Genomic DNA, 20,397 nt, shown 5'->3' on the forward strand with positions numbered 1-20,397 from the left:
ATGGTAAAACAGAACCTGTCTGCAGCTATATGTACATCCCAGGTTCCCTGCCAGAACTCTGACTGGGTTTTCAATGAAGGGGCCTTCCTGACTGGCTTCTGTCAGGATCTGTAACCTGTCGCTAGAACACTTACTGTTTTTAAGTACCTCTCACATCACCACTGCAATACAGCCCAAACTGTCCCTTTAAAGCCCAGGGTCCAAATGTTGAGAAAACAGAAAAGTCAGAACATTCAGTCCTTCAAAGTTTGTATTGTCTGGGTAGAGCAGCAGCGTACAGATCAACAACGGACATGTTTCAACGTAAAGCCTTCATCTGCATGATGGAGGCTCTGCGCTGATTCACCTGAGCGGTGTCTCTATGTGTTTTAGATTTACTAAGAAGTCTGCCCATGGTCAATTTTTAAACCATATTTGGTGGTTTTGCAGACATTGTTCATTTTTTGACTTAAATACATGTTTCTTCTTCACACACAGATGTGGACATTTTGGATGATGGGGGGCTTCAGCTGGTTGAATTGAGCCCCATGGACCCCTGGCTGGCTGACCCACGAGAGCCTCAGGAGCTCCAGGAAGGAGAAGTGAAGGCAAAGCCTGATTTATAGTATACTTCTAACAAAAGAAAAGCCTATTGAAATTGATGCATGAAACAAGTTTGCCATCATACCTGAACATATATACAGATACAACTTTTTGAAAAGCAAAAGTTTGAATTTTGGCACATTCTTTGCTAGTCTCAAGAGCCATGCAATGTTATTTTGTCTGACGACACACAGGTGACATACATGACACACGCCTGCATGGAGGTGCAGCTGGGCCAGAAGCGGTTCATGTTCGACCCATGGTTGATAGGTCCTGCATTCGCCCGAGGTTGGTGGCTTGTCCATGAGCCTCCAGCAGACTGCCTGGACCAGATGTGTACAGCAGATTTCATCTACATCAGCCACATGCACTCGGACCACCTTAGGTAAACTACATAAATATATTTTGTCTTTTTAGTCCCCCAATAACCAGACAACTAGCACTTATACCTCCATTGGAGGTCACACCTAATTGTCAACACAAAAAGCAATTAAGATTTGTTCTGTCAAAATAGAAACTAGAACTGCCGCCTTAATGTTGCACGTAATATTCACAAGGATGACATGGGAATAATGGCCAAGACACATTGCAGGTACAAAGTGTCTCTCAGCTCCTTTCTTTCCTCTCATGTTTCTAGTCGGACTGTAAACACAGGCAACGAAGGGAAAAGGAGGACTTGGCTGGAAGTCTTTAACTGCTACACTCAAAAATATTTAGGTCTGATATGTAAGATTTATGTATTTTAATTGCATATAAAATTTCCATTCATTTTTATTATACTTTTTACATGTAATAAACATTGTTTATGTGATTCACATGTTTAAGTCAAAACTTAATGAAATACATAAATTTGAGATTTATGTAATTTTATTTTATTATTTATGAAATGCATAGAAAGTAGGTTAGTACAATGGGCCAAATTTAATAAAATTTTACTCATAAACTTTATATATACAGTTGTGCTCATAAGTTTACATACCCTGGCAGAATTTGTGATTTTTTGGTCATTTTTCAGAGAATATGAATGATAATACAAAAACTTTTCTTTCACTCATGGTTAGTGGTTGGGTGAAGCCATTTATTATCAAACAATTGTGTTTGCTCTTTTTAAATCATAATGACAACAGAAACTACCCAAATTACCCTGATCAAAAGTTTACATACCCTAGTTCTTAATACCGTGTATTGCCCCCTTTGACATCAATTACAGCTTGAAGTCTTTTGTGGTAGTTGTGGGTGAGGCACTTAATTTTCTCAGATGGTAAAGCTGCCCATTCTTCTTGGCAAAAAGCCTCCAGTTCCTGTAAATTCTTGGGCTGTCTTGCATGAACTGCACGTTTGAGATCTTCCCAAAGTGGCTCAATGATATTGAGGTCAGGAGACTGAGATGGCCACTGCAGAACCTTCACTTTTTTCTGCTGTAGCCAATGACATGTCGACTTGGCCTTGTGTTTTGGATCATTGTCATGTTGGAACGTCCAAGTACGCCCCATGCTCAGCTTCCGGGCTGATGAGTGCAAATTTTCCTCCAGTATTTTCTGATAACATGCTGCATTCATCTTGCCATCAATTTTGACCAAGTTCCCTGTGCCTTTGTAGCTCACACATCCCCAAAACATCAGCGATCCACCTCCGTGTTTCACAGTAGGAATGGTGTACTTTTCATCATAGGCCTTGTTGACTCCTCTCCAAATGTAGCGTTTATGGTTGTGGCCAAAAAGTTCCATTTTGGTCTCATCACTCCAAATAACTTTGTTCCAGAAGTTTTGAGGCTTGTCTCTGTGCTGTTTGGCGTATTGTAAGCGGGCTGCTTTGTGGCATTGGCGTAGTAAATGCTTTCTTCTGGCGACTCGACCATGCAGCCCATTTTTCTTCAAGTGCCTCCTTATTGTGCATCTTGAAACAGCCACACCACTTTTTTTCAGAGAGTCCTGTATGTCAGCTGAAGTTATTTGTGGGTTTTTCTTCGCATCCCGAACAATTTTTCTGGTAGTTGTGGCTGAAATTTTTGTTGGTCTACCTGACCGTGGCTTGGTTTCAACAGAATCCCTAATTTTCCACTTCCTAATTAGAGTTTGAACACTGCTAATTGACATTCTCAAATCCTTGGATATCTTTTTATATCCTTTTCCTGTTTTATAAAGTTCAACTACCTTCTCCCGCAGATCCTTTAATAATTCTTTTGCTTTCCCCATGGCTCGGAATCCAGCAAGGTCAGTGCAGCACTGGACGAAACATGCAGGGGTCTGTCAGGAGCCCAGAAACTCACTGACTTTTTATACACACACACTGATTACAAGCAAACAGATCACAGGTGAGGCAGGTTACCTTCAGTAGCCATTTAGACCCATGCGTGTCAACTTGTGTGTATGTTATCTGGCCAAAACCTCCAGGGTATGTAAACTTTTGATCAGGGTAATTTGGGTAGTTTCTGTTGTTATTATGATTTAAAAAGAGCAAACACAATTGTTTGATAATAAATGGCTTCACCCAACCACTAACCGTGAGTGAAAGAAACATTTTTGTATTATCATTCATATTCTCTGAAAAATGACCAAAAAATCACAAATTCTGCCAGGGTAGGTAAACTTATGAGCACAACTGTATAGTATTAAAACATGTTTTTACCCCAATCATTCCACAGCTACAGATTCATCTAAGAATACACAAAAATGGAACAAACTCCTTGGTTAGAATTTTATTTATGTCTTCAGAACAGTAGTTCAGAGGACATAGAAGAACTACAGGATTGCACTAATGCCACAACAGGACATCCCAAAAAAACATTAGACACACCTACACAGAACCAGTGGTCAATAATGTTGTGTGCAAAAAGCTTAAAGAGTAACTAAACCCTAAAACCACTTTTTTCAACTATAAACCTCTGTATTTGAGTATTAAGTAGTGTTATGGATCAATCCAAGTCCCAATCTCGACATTTGAGTACAAAGTATTGAAATTTTAAATATTGTGTTAGAAATGTGCATAGTGTCTGCCCTTCTGTTTGAAGAATTCTAACGGCTGTGTGGAGTACAGTATGACGTAGGAGTGCATTACTACGTCACCAAACCTATAAAAGCCTCGTCACCCGACTCGGCGAACTGTGGGGACTCCAGCGTGTGTGTGTATTTGTGTGTGTGTGGCAAACATTGTATCATGTTGATAACAGCGTGAAAGGAGTGAGTGGGGGAGTTTACCCCTGTGCCCCCCTCCCTCTCCAAGTTGATACATTCTCCTGCTTATTCTGCTCCGGTCCCTGGCATCATAACGTGCCTCTCGCACACACCTGCCGAACACACACACACACTCGCCTTGTTCTCTCTCTCTCCTCACTCGCTCCCCCCACCCACACACATGCGCACTGAGCCCTGAGCCTGAGCCACTGTGTGTGTGGGGCAAACATTGTATCATGTTGCGGCTGATAACGGCGCGAAGGAGTGAGTGGGCATTCTAAATGCATTTTTTTTAATTCCAGGGTAGAGCAGTGCAGCTGAAAATATGGGGTTTAATTACCCTTTAAAGATATAAAAGTACAAAAAACATTCAGGCAGTTACCTTCTCGATCTTAAACTGTTATTTAAAGGAACTGAGAAGATCCCAACTCTTCTATCCATCTTATAGGAGCAGCTTTTCCGCTGACATCGACACTTGCCCATAAGTAACATGCAGTGTACAAAAAGTCAAGAAACATTACATGTATCTCAGAAGGATAACAATTCTGGGATACATTTTCAGATTACGATGCAGAGCACCAACACAAGGCTCAGGTGAGAAGTCTTTCCGCTGGCATTGACACTTGTCCATAAGTAACATAAAATAGCTTGGTGGCTATTGTAAGAAAATGTCTATATTTTCCATGAAAAATATAGCAAGAACTTTGAGAAGTTAAGTTAGTTTCTGAAATACTTCGAATGTACACTTTAGGTCCTTAGGATAACTCAGATTGAGCGCATAAATCAGGCCAAAGAGCATCACACATCCAAGTGTGACACTTTGCAGGTCTTTCACTACTTCCACTCCTTCAAGTACGACTCCAACATCAGCTGGTTCATCATCAAGGTCTGCGCCTTTCACACAAGTCACGTAAATGCCTGTTGTATGTTCAATCCCACACTCAGCCTTAGCACATTCGCTGTCCTGGATGAAAAAAAGTAAAGATGTATGAGACATTCGACATGTCCATCAATGCAATTATACCTGTAAAATATTTATAACAAACGGCAGGTTGAAATAAACTAACCGTGTACTCTTTGACGAGTGTCTCCATGTCCTCTTTGAGATAGATGCTGAGGCTCCTTACTACACAGTCCCTGGTGAGGGCTAAGTTTTCACACTGAAGAATATTCAAAGAAAAACACATTGTATGAAAATAGACAAATGAATTGTCTGAAATTCAAAGAGCAGAGAAATCATGACTGATTACAACATATTTCCTTTTAAAAGACAATGTTAATGTAAATAAGTTAATAAAATATATATAAAGTTATTTTCGGACTTCTGTTAGTTTTTTCAAGATATTTTAATCTTCAAATGAAGTTACTCAGCGATGCCTGAAGAGGGGGGTAAATAGAAAAAAAAAACAGTTGAGGCTCAGGTTGGAATGTGATTTTTTTTGTCAATTATATTGCAAACAACACACTTTGAACACTTGGCTTTAGTTAACACCTTTCTGCTGCTGCAGAGTCCACTGGAACCCTTTCAATTTTGAAAGAGTTACAAAAAGCGATGAGTCTGTTATAAAACCAGAATATTGCCAATGTACTTATCAATAAAACAAAATCACCAATAAAAGAAAATACGTTTTTTATTATAAGTGTAACGAGGCTTGACTGAATCTGTCAATGTGTCTTTTGTGTAGATAATAGAAATACTTGACAAGACCCCCACTTACAGTAGCTGTTGGTGCCATTATGGTGCAGATTTTCTGTCCTACGGTTCCTCCTTTGGCACGGAAAAGCTTCATCAGGTCAGGGGTATGTCTGTCAAGTTGTCCGATGAATTTTCGAAATCAGAGGAACAGTTGTTATGCGCATGAACTCCCAGTTGACCTGAAAAACAGAAAATTGACATGGCTTTGAGCAAGATGTTTAAGACTGAAAGCAGTGATTTGCTTCTATAGAACTACATTTACCTCAGCAACTCCAAACAGAGCTGGCCATCTTATAAAGACCTCTGGTACCATTGGCTCCTGCAGAACTTCTTGTCATCTATATGAAAATGTACGCTGCATCTTTTCCTTGATCAACGTCTTTTTTTTTTTTACCTCTGTCAACAGAGAAACCCTTTCCACTTCCAGGCTGTCTGTAGTTTCACCTTTTGGGTGGCTTGGACAGAAATTGACTTCTGCCTTCCGGGCTTTTTTGAAAACAAAGAAAAAAATTACATCAGTTGTAAGGTGATGTCAAAGGTTTCTAAGTTGTATATTAATAAATTACAACACCCTAAAACTTTTTAAAGAAATAGGATTTACAGTACTTCCTTAATAAAAATAATAATAATATACTAGTTAAATAGCCCAAAGAAACATTTATGTATTAATTGCTTTATTAGTTTATCTATTTCCAAAGGAATAGTTAACATTTAATTAACCTAAAAGTGAGTAAGCCTATTATTTCTCCTTAGGTCAAAGAAATAAGAGGTTGATTATTAAAGTTCCAAGTAAAAAAACATACTTACAAGAACTAAGAGGTTGCCCTGTCATGCCAGTGGTCATTAGGATGCTTGAAATAATCAGATATCTGTTAAAGAGAAAACAATTTAAGAAACTACATGCATTTATGTTATAACATGCAATTGATTAACTTTTGAAATCCCAAAGCAAGTATTTAAGTCTTTTCATTTTGTCATTATTCAATGATTTTAATGCCTTTTTTTTTTAACTTAATTTAACTTAAATAGCATGGTTTCACTCAAGTAAAATAGGAATAGCAGTGTTTCCCACAGAATGACGAGATACCTGGGCAACACACAATTTTAATCTGCTCAATTTATCCACGCACAAGCACAGACATTAACATTTTTGAAATGGAGCCATGAAAAGCTTCAGTTTTGCACTGAGTCGTGAGGAGAGAGAGAGAGTAAGAAAGAGAGAGTGCATTCAGTAACGACTCCACAGGGACCATGAATCAGGTTTCACTCTCTCGCGCACGCAGAAATTTTATGAATAAATGAAAAATTAAATAAAAACAGATCGGAAATATGCTTGTGTGGCCATAAATTTATTTGAGCTTCCCGCCTAAATATCGTCTATGTGTGGAAAACACTGAATAGTCATTATAATCTTACACTATAGCTCAGCATAAACATCTACAGACTAACAAAAATGGTCTGTATTCTCACCGCCACAATCGTGAAAAAGAGAGGGCAATATTTTACCTCTGACAACTCTTGTATAGTTTTCTATCTAGAGTTATGTGGCTGTGCTGCTGCTGCTGCTGCTGCTGCTGCTGCACTAAACGCACCTGAGCTGCGTGTCCACGCGCAGCATGAATGCTTGAGTAGTGCGTTAGACACCAACGTCCATTCCTCTAGCTGGCTTAAAAAATGTACATAACCCTCCGCATGTATCTAGGACCTAACTTCCTAAATGTTTATATGTGTAGTCAATTGATAACGTGTCTACGGGGCTTTCAAGCGGATGTTCAATAATTAATCAGTCGTCCGTTTTTAAAAACAAGCTAGGCTATATATGACCGTTGATACGTGCTAACGGAAAATACAGCAGACAAACGTTGGAACCGTGCGTCTGTTAGCTAGCTAGTCTACTTGACAAAAAAGTTTACATTGATGGATTTCATGAGAAATGTATAAATACATGCATATATATATATACATAATATTTGAGTTTTGATACCAAATTTTCCAGTATTAAACGTACATAGTTCACAATTTACCTATTCATTAAGATGAATCAGGATGTACTTACTCGTGACAGCCCGATCACACCTTGCTCCTCCAAGATGAGATGGCGAAAAGAACTCTGATGTCATGTCCGCTTTGAATCAATTCTAGTTCCTGGAATGTTTATGTAAATTGTTCTAATATATTTTAACTAACTTAATCTCGTTCTTACAAGAGCTAGCTATATTTAAAAGTTATACATACGTTTTACCAGCTTTAATCAAATAATGTGAAGAATTGAAAAATTCATGTTGATTCAAAGTAATTTAAATAAATATATTATGATTATTATATATATATGACTATTTGAATAAAATATAGTGGAAGCAAATACTTAAAAACAAAATATGCCATTAATCATTTTCTTGAGTGTAGCTACAACAAAACTTGTCCTGCATGACCTAACTACAGTGCTGTAAATTGTCATTAGCATGGATGGCTGCTAGAAATGGGCTAGCAGGGCTAAGCCCTCGCTTTCTTACACAACAAAGATGCGAAAAATTATTCATTGAATAATTTCAAATAAATTGCTTTATATAAACCAGTGTAGCAATCAAACCTAATAATTACAAGAAAAACATACCATATATCTAATAAGGCTGAGTCCAAGCACTGTAGCATTCTCTTTCATTCACTTCTGTAGTGAAAATCAATGACAGGTGTCATGACCTTGATTTGTTGATCATTTGGACTACATTCATTTAGCCCACCGGCCTCTGACTTCAATCAATGACAAAAGTGTAGCATTACCCCCAATTCACACATACTCCGTGTGCGCCGTGGTCCGTCAGCGGCACGGTTTTGCTCTGTCGGACGGCTCGCGTCCATTCACACTGGATCCGTTTCTGGGACGTCATGCAAACAACATGTCTTTCTGAGGATGCATTGTTGTTAATTTGGTTCCTGTTTTGACGTAATGTTGATAAAGTGATGAAAAATATGATTGCGAGTCCATATATTGTGTTTTATTTTGAAATTGACCAGATGCTCTGTGCGTTTCCTTGTCTGACTTCCTGTCCGGGCCAGTGGGCGCGCACTGTAGCTGTTCCCACTCAACGTTCTTGAAGCCAAAATACGCCCCTTACGGGCGCTTCCATCTTGCGAATTTGACGTCATTTGGAGCCAGAGTCTGCGCAGTAGGGTCCGGGGCAGGAGCCCTGGTAACACGCCCCGCCCATTTAGCGTACTGCCCTGATGACTTACACAGCCCAGCTACGCCGAAAGCGCTCTGCCGGTCTACGAGTCTTATGAAGAAATGTGTAAGTACAACAAACCACCGTACTCAAAGTCTAATATTTAAACACACTGTGTTTTAAAAAATCCTGCTATTTTGATCATTATTGAAAATAAGTGGGCTGCTGGGTCCTCTGTTTTTAACAAAATCGTTCTATATTTAAGCTAGGTTAGCACCACAGACCGTAGACTACAGGTGGTAAGATATGTTGTATTCTGTTACAAACTGATAGTCTGTAATGTGATTCATGTCTGCTTTTCTAATATATTTAAGTGAACAGTAAATCAATTGTTTTTTGTGTCTTCATTTAGGCAAAGAAGAGATAAAAGCAGCTGGTCTGACATCTTCCACAGAGGTGAAGTGTAAGTTAAAATCATCTGTTAAAAGTTTATATCCTGTGATTTGTTTTGAAGTTTCATAAAAGGATTGTAAAAACAAGCTATTGTTAACAATACAGTCTTCTAAAATAAAAATCACACTGAGTCATACACCAGCTAAATGTTAAATAGAAAGGTGATGTTTTCTTTTCCATTTTACAATCAACAGAAACTAAAAATAACTAATTTCAACCTTTGTCTGCACACCTGTTACAGAGGTCAGGCTGGGGTCGCATAGTTTGAAGGAACCTCCTCCTTTTTTCACCTGTGCCAGATGCCCTGCTCATCCACTGTGGTAGAAATGACCTTACACCAGCAGCTCTCCCAGATGAAGAGTCCTCTCTGCCATCACCCAGAGGAGCTGATCGACGTCTGCACAACTGAAGAAGGTGGACAGAGTCTGGAGCTTTGTGACAGTGAACAGTGAGAAGGCTACCATAGTCATCCTCAGAGAAAACACAGAGATCCTGGTCAATATTCAATGGTACTATTTTTCTTTCCATGATGTTGCCCTATGTTTGAAAGGCCAGATGCTGGAGGGTTGTGTTGGATTTGCTTTTCCATCATATTTTAACAGTCAAACAATCAGCCAGGATCTTCATACTTTATTTGATTTTTCTTGAGATTTCTTTGTTAAATTATTTTTTATACTTTCTCCTATGTCCCAGCAGTTCAACCTGATGGTCTCCCTTACTTATTTTCCACATGGTTAATGAAGCCAGGGGTTGTTTATTGAAGTTTTTTTTCATAAAATGTTTAAATAAACTTTTTTTAAATCTGAATTGACTGTCTCTGATTAACTGGAGCACTACAACGTGTTGGTCACAGTAAAATAATTTAGCAGTTAAGTTTATAGCTCACATTTGAAAAGGCCTTGAACTGACATTAATTTCTTCTTGACCAACAACAGCTAAGACAACAGCAAAGCTAACAGACGAGCTCAGCTTGTCACAGCCGGTCTCGTCTGAGATAAATGGCCTTCAAACTTATTTAATATTAAACATTTAAAGCCAATAAGCATAACAAGATATGCATGAGATTCCATTTCCATTTATTCAATCACAGACTTGTCAAACAGTCTGGCATGTTGTGCTTCTGTTTTCAAGAGTTAATAACTGAAGAGAAGAACTCCATGGAGAGAGGACAGGAAACGCTCAGGGACGAGTCCTCCATGTTGTCAGGGGTTGTTGATGGATCTGAATCTGAGGGCATCTTCTGTAATAAAGAAAAACAATCATGGAGTTAAATGTAAAGTATAATGAATTTTACTGTGATGTTTATGCCTCAGACCTGAAATCAGATCTGTCCTCAGGTTCTGCTAAACTTCAGCTTCTAAAGTTTGTTTTAAAGACAGGAGAACTATTTAAGAGGAAAAATAAAATATATCATAAGACATGATGAATCCAGTAATATGATCAGCTTTATGAATTTATGTTTTAAGACAAAAGTGTTCCTGCCACTTTCTCTTGAAGATTATTTTAAACTGTCATCACATGGGCCAGCCTGATGAATTAAACTAATGTTAAATATTCTCATATAATCAGATTTGTGTGCAGAACCTCACCGGAGCTGGAATCAGAGTCTGTACTGCTGTTTCCTTTAAGCACTGATTTCCTTGAAGACAGAAAGAAGAACAATTTAAACATGAACTTCTTGCAGAATCATAGAGGCTGTTAAAATCTTCTGCTAGTCTTCCTTACATTTTAAGAAAGATTATAAATTGTTACTAAAGTTACTTTGATGCTGATAGCGGTTACAATAACACAGTCCAACCATATGAGAGATAATTTTACCTTTGAGTCCTATATGAAGGCGTTCTCTTCAGAATCAGCACTGCAAAGACAAAATGATGGCGTCCACCTTCACAACGTGGTGCTTCAGTCTGGCTGCATTATGGTCACCTACAGGAACACCACAGAAATACAATCAAAGTACTTCACTTTATTTATCAGAGGATGTACTGTATGCAAAGTAGAATTTTTTTTAGCTGTAATTCCTCAAAAAGATTTGAGACTGCTTTGTTATTTGAGAGCACAGATTGTTTCTTTTCCCTTCTCTCTGTTTGCCTGTACATGACCTCTTAGTGCTATAAAAGATGTTACAGTAAATCCTGGATCAGCTGTACGGATGGTGTGACTGTGTGGTAAAGCTTTGTTAAAGTTGTCACGCACATACTCATATGCCTTTGGAGAGTAAAAGTACAGTGTGGTGGCAAACTGCTTGTAAAATATAAAATAGTATTTTATTGGTGAGGTCCCCCAATCAAAGCGTCCTACAGAGTAGCAGCAGTGGGCTTTAGAGGGAGGAGACGAGCGCATTATAGAGAGGAGCGCACCGGAGGGGGCGAGCTGGGAGAGACGAGAGACCCGAGAAAAAGGAAATCCTCAGTTTAAAATATAATGTTGGTGAAAAGAGGGAAATAGGAAGACATAAATGTAAATGTTGAAATTATTTTGAATGCAGAGGCTGTGGATGTTCTGTTTTCTTTGGCTATAAAAAGGCAACAATAGCCTGTAGTTTAATCATGGTGTTTCTCTTTGTTAACGATTATTGAAGCGAAATAAAAAATAAATGCATGACATTTAAAACATATTAACATATGTGGGGAAAAACGTGATCTTTGTCTTCTTTTGTTGCGCCTATGTCTCCTCCTACAATAACAGCAGCATTTTGTGTGTAACACTGATCTCCTGCATTAACACCTTCCTTTCAAAGGTGTTAAATACAGACACAGTCACAATCACCGCAATGTTTGTCAGGTTTTGTCAATTTTTAGTACAAATTCTCAATGAGCGTTTACAATATGATCAACTTGTGACTGTTGAATTGGTGTGTGTGGAAGACAATGCAGAATATTTATCACGTTTAAGCAGCATGATGCTCGGTTAATATTACATTACACCACCGCAGGTTGTTGATGTTTGTGTTCACGTTTCGGTTAGTCTCTTAAATCAGTAACAATTATATTAAATCAGATCTTACCTTTAGTTTTATCTGGATACATAGAGAAATATTCTACCCTCGTATATAGTTCTATGAATTTCAGCCCGCACGGTGAAAGTAAAACCTGTTACTCTCGGTATAGTCCACTTATCACTCAGACTGTAAACATGTACACATTAGTAATGATGCAGGACAGATTACAATTATTTGACTTTGTTTTTGCCCTAGATACTTTTTTGAGACTTCACTAGACGTATTTATTTTTGCTGTAAAATAACTGTACAGTCAATGAACCTCATCTATGAGCGGATTTTATATTACGATTCTTGGTTTTAAATACAATTTAAATCACAATAATGATATAACAATATCAAGAAACATAGCATGTCAGTTATTAGGTTTGCTCATTTTAAAAAATAAAATAAAAAGATAAATCATGCCGGATAAGTAACCTAGCTTTACAACATTTCAGCTAACCTTAGACTGCTTATGTGTTAGCTAGCTAGATAACGACTTTAACCAACCAATGACACATAAATCACACTTTTTTACTCACCGAAAAAACTGCAAAGATCCCTTAGCTCCCACAGGTCGGTTAGAACAGTTTACTGCAGAACAACTCATTTTGCCAGCTCAAAAAAGACGAAAAAACTGAACGGAAAAATGCAATGGCGTCTCGGCTTTCCTTCACTACGTAACTTTTGATATTCCCAAAGAGAGCTACGCAAGATCGGCGGCTGTCAATCATCGTCAAATATGACGTAAAATCCTGTTTTTCAACCTCAAATAAATTATTTAAAATAAACTTCACAGAAAAATGAGCACTTGAACACAATGTAGGGTGATAATAACTAATGATCACAGCAGAGTTTAGGTTTGGAAAAAAAATTTGTGACGAGTATTTTAGCTTTACAGTTTGACCCACATCCCGTCTGTTATCATTGAGGAGGCGGGGTTTATGACCTATACTGCAGCCAGTCAGCAGGGGGAGCTCTAAAAATAATAGCTTCACTAGACCGGGGACCTTGTCCCGTCCATTATTTTTACAGTCTATGGTCATGACGGGCAGCAAAGAACAGCCGTCATACTGCACGTCGCATTAGAATGCTAGCTTTCGGGCAAATTTACGAGAAATCTAACACTGCGATCAGACAAAATGTATTAAAATATACACATAAATGTATAATTTGGATATTTTCTTTATGGTAGTTTGAAAGATTACATGTTCAGGGAGTGATCTAGCCCAAAATCTCAAAATTGACCAGTGCATAAAAAATGGATGTTTTAGCCTGCCGTGTCTCGCCTTTCACGGAAAATCGTCTGGATGAATGCATTTACAACAAGCAGTGACCCCAAAATAGTTGGAGGCTACTACATGGAGGCAGTCGAGAGACAAGGGGGGTGTCCGAGGATTGTCAGAGGCGACCGGGGTACGGAGTATGTCAAAATCCGAGACTTTCAGCATTTTCTCCGTCGGAATCTACAGGACACGTCTGCTATTGACAGCTACATTGAAGGGGCAAGCACGGCTAACCAGAGGATAGAGAGCTGGTGGGGCTTCCTCACAAGAGAATCACTGGAGTTTTACATCACTCTGTTTGTTGATCTGAAGGACCGGGGTTTGTTTGACGGTGCTTTTTTGGACAAATGTCTAATTCAGTTTTGCTTCATGGCCATAATCCAGGTAAGCCAAAAATGTACTATCATGCTGTGATGTTTTTTTTAAACTTGTTTCTATTTTAAAGCCTTCCGTGTTTCTAACCAATTAGCATATTTCGTTTTTAGGCTATATTAATGTAAATATGATGAGTGTTTAGGGGCTAGAAATTTCATGTGAATTGTGTTAGATGATGATAATGCATATCCATTATTTATCAAGAACCCCACCACTAATAATTGTGTGATTGTCTTCTGTCAAAAGGCCCTCCAATTTTTCTAGTTCATGGTGGGCCTTAGTCCTGCATGTTTTAGAAGGTTCCCTGCGCCAACACACTGATTTGAGTCATTACCTCATCATGTTGATGATGTGTTTTAGCAGGGAAACCTCTGAAACATGGGGCAGATGCCCACCAGGACCAGGACTAAAAAAAAGCAGCTACTGGCTGTCCTGTGTTTTCCAACAAGTTAAGGGCCGATGTCTATGACCAAAAACAAAAACCAAGGCAATAATACAAATAACAATTATGGTATACAGTGTTTTCTACTGAAGCTCTTACCAGTTGAGAACACACAGCTACAGATAATTTTTAATCACTCAAAATGTTGAATTGGAATTTACTGTATACGTTAATCATACAATATGTTCCTGAAGTTGAAACAGGGTAGGCTTAGTGTGGTAGAAAATATACAAGGTTCAGTATTTAATGATCACAGTACAAATTATTTTAACATACAGAGAATGTACTATTTGGCCTAATCAGTTCACTTTCTTGGCTGTTTTGATTATCGTGAATTAAGGTTTAATTTCAAATGTTATATTTTATCTAAGACCCACATGACAATATCTAATTGAATGACTGATATCACTTGGTTTTCTTACTTTCTCAAACACTTTTTATGCAGGACAACTTAGATGAGACCACACATGTGTGGGATTCACATGTCATCAGACCATCAAAGACCGACAGAGTACCAAGTGGTTGACCCAAAATCATGTACATGTTCCCAGAGCTCTACGGAACCAATGACTGCCTTTCCCCAGCAGAAAGAGCCGATGTACAGTTGTGTCGGAGTAACTGTACATTCTGACCAGCAGTGCCATGTGACATAGACATTTACAACATCTGCAACATTCTGATGGTGGAGTCACAGCTGCATCTTCCAGCCGATGCTTATCAAGCCTTGGATTTGTACCTGCATTTAAGGGATAAGATCAGATCCTCCCTCTAATTTGGGTTGAAACTGCATGTGTATGCATCTGAACAAAACGTGCTAATTCTCCACTAGTGATCTTTGGGACTTTGGACTATGTTGCTCAGGAGAAAGGACTGATCTTTGGCTGTGTGCTAAATGCATTAGAGACAGTGACAGATATCATGAACATAAACAATATTACTGTGGGGCATTCAAAGTTGCACCTACCAGTGGTTCCTTGTAGAGAATATTTGTGCCTGCATTTGGCAAATGACTTGAAAGTACCAGATTTTTTGTGGTTGTAAGTTGTGGTGAAAGTATACACAAAGTGCTATATGTATATGTGAGTGTTGTCAAGCTTTACATTATAAATACAACATATGAAAACAACTACAACAACAAAAAAACAACAAGTGGATATGAATGAGGCAGTGAACTATTTTATTGATGAACAATATTCTGCCCCTGACCGCAGCATATTTCCATATGAGGCTCCAAGAAAATTAGCCATGGGTAGTAATTTGGAAAGTAAAGCCCAACAGGCACAATTTTGTTAAATGCAGACATGTATGTCAGTGAACACGTAAACATGATGTGACATAGAAATAGGTGCCGGAAAAAAGTGTTAAAGTATAAAGGAACACCTTTCTTACTCATTAAACAATAAACCTCACTTTTGAACAAAGTTTCAACCTCTGTATGTTTACACATCTACATGCATCTAAATACAAATTGCAATTTACAGCATGTTCAACTAATTTTTATTTTTTTCCCCAAGCTATCTTGTTTTGTATCATTGGTTACAAAACAAGATAGCTTGGCAAAAAAAACAACTATTAGTTGTACCAAAGTTGAACCTGCTGTAAAATATCCTTGTCAACATATTGTCTGACTGCAAAGGATGTCTTCTCATGCAGCAAATTTCTGAGTTTTAAGATTTCTGAGTTTCACATGTAAGCCTTACCCTTTACATGACAATGGACCCATATGTAAATTGTCTGTGGTCGTCACAGCTTTTAAAGAAGTAGTGGAAGCATGAAAGCTCAGAAAGAACAATAAATTAAGCCAAAATTATGTGGCCTGATCCAACACCTTAACATACATAACCTTTCTCACCAAGTAAATGACAAAGTACCACTTTTACCAAACATAAACTACAAACATAATGTATTTATTTGCTAAATGCTAATCTGTGAGCCATGAGTTTTGATTCGTTTTGAGTAGTCAAAAACCATAGGATTGATATCAAATGAGAGAAATATAAAAGATTCATGACATTCACTACACAATATCCATTGTAAAGCAATCGCCAGACAGGATGCCATCCAGCTCTGCACGAAACTCAGGGTATGAGCTATAGGTGCATGGTAACTCAAGAACTGCTCCACATGCGTGTGCCACAAGCCTGCGACCTAATCCATACAACTGATTAAACGTTACTTCAATTGTGTCTTTGCACAGCACAGTGGAACCTGTGCAGAAGCGTAAGAAGATCTCTAGTTTCGTTTGGTCAATACTTCTCACATAGCGAATGAGATAGTTCAGGGCTGACTGCTCTTGTTGATTTAAGCTCTCACTCGAAGGCTTTATCATCTGGGCCACTTTCTTGTTAGTTGGTCTCTTTGATTCATAAAGTTCCATTATGTTGTTTTTGGTAATGAGTGCTGACATGGCATTGTAAATAACAGAGTGGAAACAGTCAATTATGAACTTTGGCTCTTGATGAAGAGCTTCCTGTGCCAACCTTAAAATATCAACATGCATGTTGTCTTTAGAGGGCAGGTTGTGTGAGCCCATTCTTGAGAAGAGGTCCAGCAAGTCTTCTTCGTCAGTTTCATCCATGTTGCCCTGTAGTGCTTTTTCAACAGATGCTCGCTCAGACACTGAAAGAAATCTGAAAAATGACATCATCAAGAGTTTTTCATCCACTGCACTAACTCCTTGACAACAAGCAAGGATAAAAGATGGTGAAAGTCTGATGGGTATGATATTGTGGTCCAGGTATCCTTTTAACCAAACTCTCCCAATAGCTTCCCATTCTTTCTCTGAATAGTCGGGTCGCAGCCTGGGCACTCTTTCATCTTCGCCCTCGCACTGTTCCAAGAAATGCTCCCAGAAAGCAGAGTACACATCTCTTGACACACCATCACTGTCCACTGCTTTCTCATTTGTTAGCTCCATTTTTAGATTAACATTCAGTACTTGTGGGTCCATGAAGATATTCAGGACATCTTGAACTATGTTTACTCGTCTTAATGTCACATGGTGGATTTCTTTTTCAAAATGGACAGGTGATCTTGGAAGACTGTTTGATGTTGCAGGTCAATCATTGAGTGAAGAATGCTGCAAGATTAAAAAAAAGTAGTTAGATGTGATTATTTATGAATTAATCAACGGAAAGAAAATAAAATAGCAACTTTGACAATGAATGCATTGTATCATTTAAGTTACTTCTATTATGACATTGGTTATTAGTTTGCAGCTTTATATCAAAGTGAACCAAATGTGTTTGAGTTTTGAACCTTGTGTTTGATAGAACAAGTAATCTAAACCCATTAACTCAGAAATCAGGAGAACCGGTGATGGCAGTTCATATTTTTTGGACATTGTATACACATAAAATTGAGTCTGACATTAATTGATCATGAAGATACATTTTTTTGCAGCATTTTTCCAAAATATCTTAGTTTCACACTGTACCTGCATAGTGTTGAGGTCCTGTGGATTCCAGGGAAGGGTGGAGTCTTGGTCAATATTATCACCAACAGATACGGGTCCAATGCGTACTTCACAGTCTTGCTAGTATAGTATATATATATAGTTGCTTCATAGCAACAGAGGAATCTGACCCATCATAGAATAACTGGTCTGCATCTCCATTTGACTCATGAATTAAAGAGTCATCTTCAGATTCATGCCTGCTTGGTAACTGACGGGTATGACTGCCAACATTATCTAAAGATACTGAATTCAGAATCTCTGTGTTACACATCTCAGGAGAGGATGGTCTTGCCCGCCTGTTTGGTTCCCCAGCCTGTTGATTATGAAATGAGAAACATTACCTTAGATGTGTTTATGATTTATCTAACCTGAGCCATTATGGCTACTTTCACATACATGAGATGAAAGAAACCTTCACTTCAACAGTTATGTGTACGAATATTTACTTAATATGGCATCAAATTCAAAAACTTTACCCACTTCCATAAGCTCAGCTCTGGTTTAAATTTAGAATTGATGTTGGTTTGTTTACAAGAACAAAATCATTTAGCCCCTTAAACTCATTTACTGTATGTGTCCTGCAGATGGAACTTTATACCACTAGAGGTCCCCATGTCTAGAGTTTAAGTTAATCGTGCTGCAGGCTTGGTTTAACTGAGGTTTAACTTAAACTTGCACGCCTAAATCATTGTTCCAACTTATTTAAATTAAATTATTGAGTTCCACTGTTTTTAGAGAGTTAAATTGGACAAACAAAATAAGGACTAGTATAGTCTAATTGGAAGCATTCACTGATATTATCAATCAATCAACTTTTATTTGTATAGCGTCAACTCATAACAAGTGTTATCTCGAGACACTTTACAAGAAGCAGGTAAAATACCTTACTCATTGTCTGTTAACATTACAAAAGAGCAGGTAAAAGACCTTACTCATTGTTATGTTACAAAAAGCAGGTAAAGGACCTTACTTATTGCTATGTTACAAAGATCCGGCCTATCCATCATGAGCACTTTAGCAAAGCAGCAAAAGTTACAGTGGTAAGAAAAAACTGCCTTATTAAAAGGCAGAAATCTTCGGCCGGATCCCCGGCTCATGACGAAACAGTCTTCACAGGCCTAGACTGCGCCGGGCTTGGAAAGGGATAGGGGGAGAGATGGGATAAGATGCAGGAAGAGGGATAGAGAGCAAGGGGGTGGGGGGAGGTAGACCGTCCATCAGCAATCCGGTGGGGAGGGGAGGGGGTGTGGGGGGTTGTTCTGGCAGGCCGCCAACCCACGATCCGGTGGGGAGGGGGTAGTGGTGGGGTGGGGGTTGTTCTGGCAAGCCGTCAACCGATGATCTTGAGGAGCCTAGGGGAGCTCAAGAGCTCCCAGGAAAGTAGGTGGTTAGTGACTGAGATTTATAGATAGATACATGCAGTAATATGATGTACTGTATATGCAGAGAGAGAGAGAGAGAGAGAGAGAGAGAGGAGCTCAAGGTGCCAGTTCCCCCGGTAGTCTAAGCCTATAGCAGCATAACTAAGAGCTGGTCTACACCAGCACCAGCCCTAACTATAAGATTTATCACAAAGGAAAGTTTTAAGTCTAATCTTAAAAATACAGACTGTGTCTGCCTCCCGGACCCCGGCTGGAAGGCGGTTCCAGAGGAGAGGAGCCCGATAACTGAAGGCTTTACCCCCCATAGTACACTTGGAGACTGTAGGTACCACCAGCAGGCCTGCACTCCGGGACCGCAACGCTCTCAAGGGACAGTACGGCACTAGTAGCTCCTTAAGATAAGATGGTGCCTGGCCATTTAGAGCTTTGTAGGTGAGAAGAAGGATCTTGAATTCTATTCTAGACTGTATAGGGAGCCAGTGCAGAGAAGCCAGGACAGGAGTAATGTGGTCCCATTTCCTGGTTCTGGTCAGTACACGAGCTGCAGCATTCTGGACCCGTTGAAGAGTCTTTAGAGATTTGCCAGAGCACCCTGACAAAAGAGAGTTACAATAATCCAGTCTGGAGGTAACAAATGCATGAACTAGTTTTTCTGCATCACTTTGCGACAGGATATTCCTGATCTTGGATATATTACGAAGGTGAAAGTAGGCTGTTCTTGAAACTTGACTGATGTGAGAGCTAAAAGACATATCTTGATCAAAAATAACTCCTAGATTCCTAACAGTGGTGCTAGATGCCAGGCTGATGTCATTAAGGACAGTCACATCACTAGAAAAAGTCTCTCTGAGGTTCTTAGGGCCTAGCACAATAACTTCAGTCTTGTCTGAGTTAAGTAGCAAAAAATTTCTGGTCATCCAGGTCCTAACGTCCTTAAGGCATGTTTCTAGCTGACATAACTGACTGGTACCATCGGGCTTCATTGATACATAAAGCTGAGTATCATCTGCATAACAATGAAACTGTATGGAGTGTTTCCTCATAATATTTCCCAGAGGAAGCATATATAATGTAAAAAGAATTGGTCCAAGCACTGAACCTTGTGGGACTCCATGGCAAACTTTAGTGTGCATAGAGGACTCATCATTAACATGTACAAACTGAGATCGGTCTGATAAGTAGGATTCAAACCAACTTAAAGCAGTCCCTGTAATTCCAAGCAAATGCTCCAGTCTGTACAACAGGATCCGATGGTCAATGGTGTCAAAAGCAGCACTAAGATCTAACAAGACGAGCACAGACAGAAGTCCCCTGTCTGAGGCTAGAAGTAGATCGTTTGTAACTCTAACTAGTGCAGTCTCAGTGCTATGGTGGACTCTAAATCCTGACTGGAACTCTTCAAATA

General features: G+C 38.9%; 2 protein-coding genes across 2 annotated transcripts in view; one reads left to right on the forward strand and one right to left on the reverse strand.

Annotated features, from left to right (window-relative positions):
- Positions 1-971, forward strand: part of LOC132956302 (cytidine monophosphate-N-acetylneuraminic acid hydroxylase-like) — an 88,458-nt gene extending 87,487 nt beyond the window's left edge. The window contains exons 4-5 of the mRNA XM_061029679.1: positions 478-587; positions 777-971. Coding sequence (XP_060885662.1) covers positions 478-587; positions 777-971 — 305 coding nt within the window. The remainder of the gene's footprint in view (positions 1-477; positions 588-776) is intronic.
- The window catches only part of LOC132956309 (cytidine monophosphate-N-acetylneuraminic acid hydroxylase-like), a 503,487-nt gene that overhangs the window by 457,611 nt on the left and 25,479 nt on the right, over positions 1-20,397 (reverse strand). The gene's annotated exons all lie outside the window — the stretch shown is intronic.

This window comes from Labrus mixtus, chromosome 22 (genome assembly GCF_963584025.1).
Source record: "Labrus mixtus chromosome 22, fLabMix1.1, whole genome shotgun sequence".
In the NCBI taxonomy this organism is placed as follows: Eukaryota; Metazoa; Chordata; class Actinopteri; order Labriformes; family Labridae; genus Labrus; species Labrus mixtus.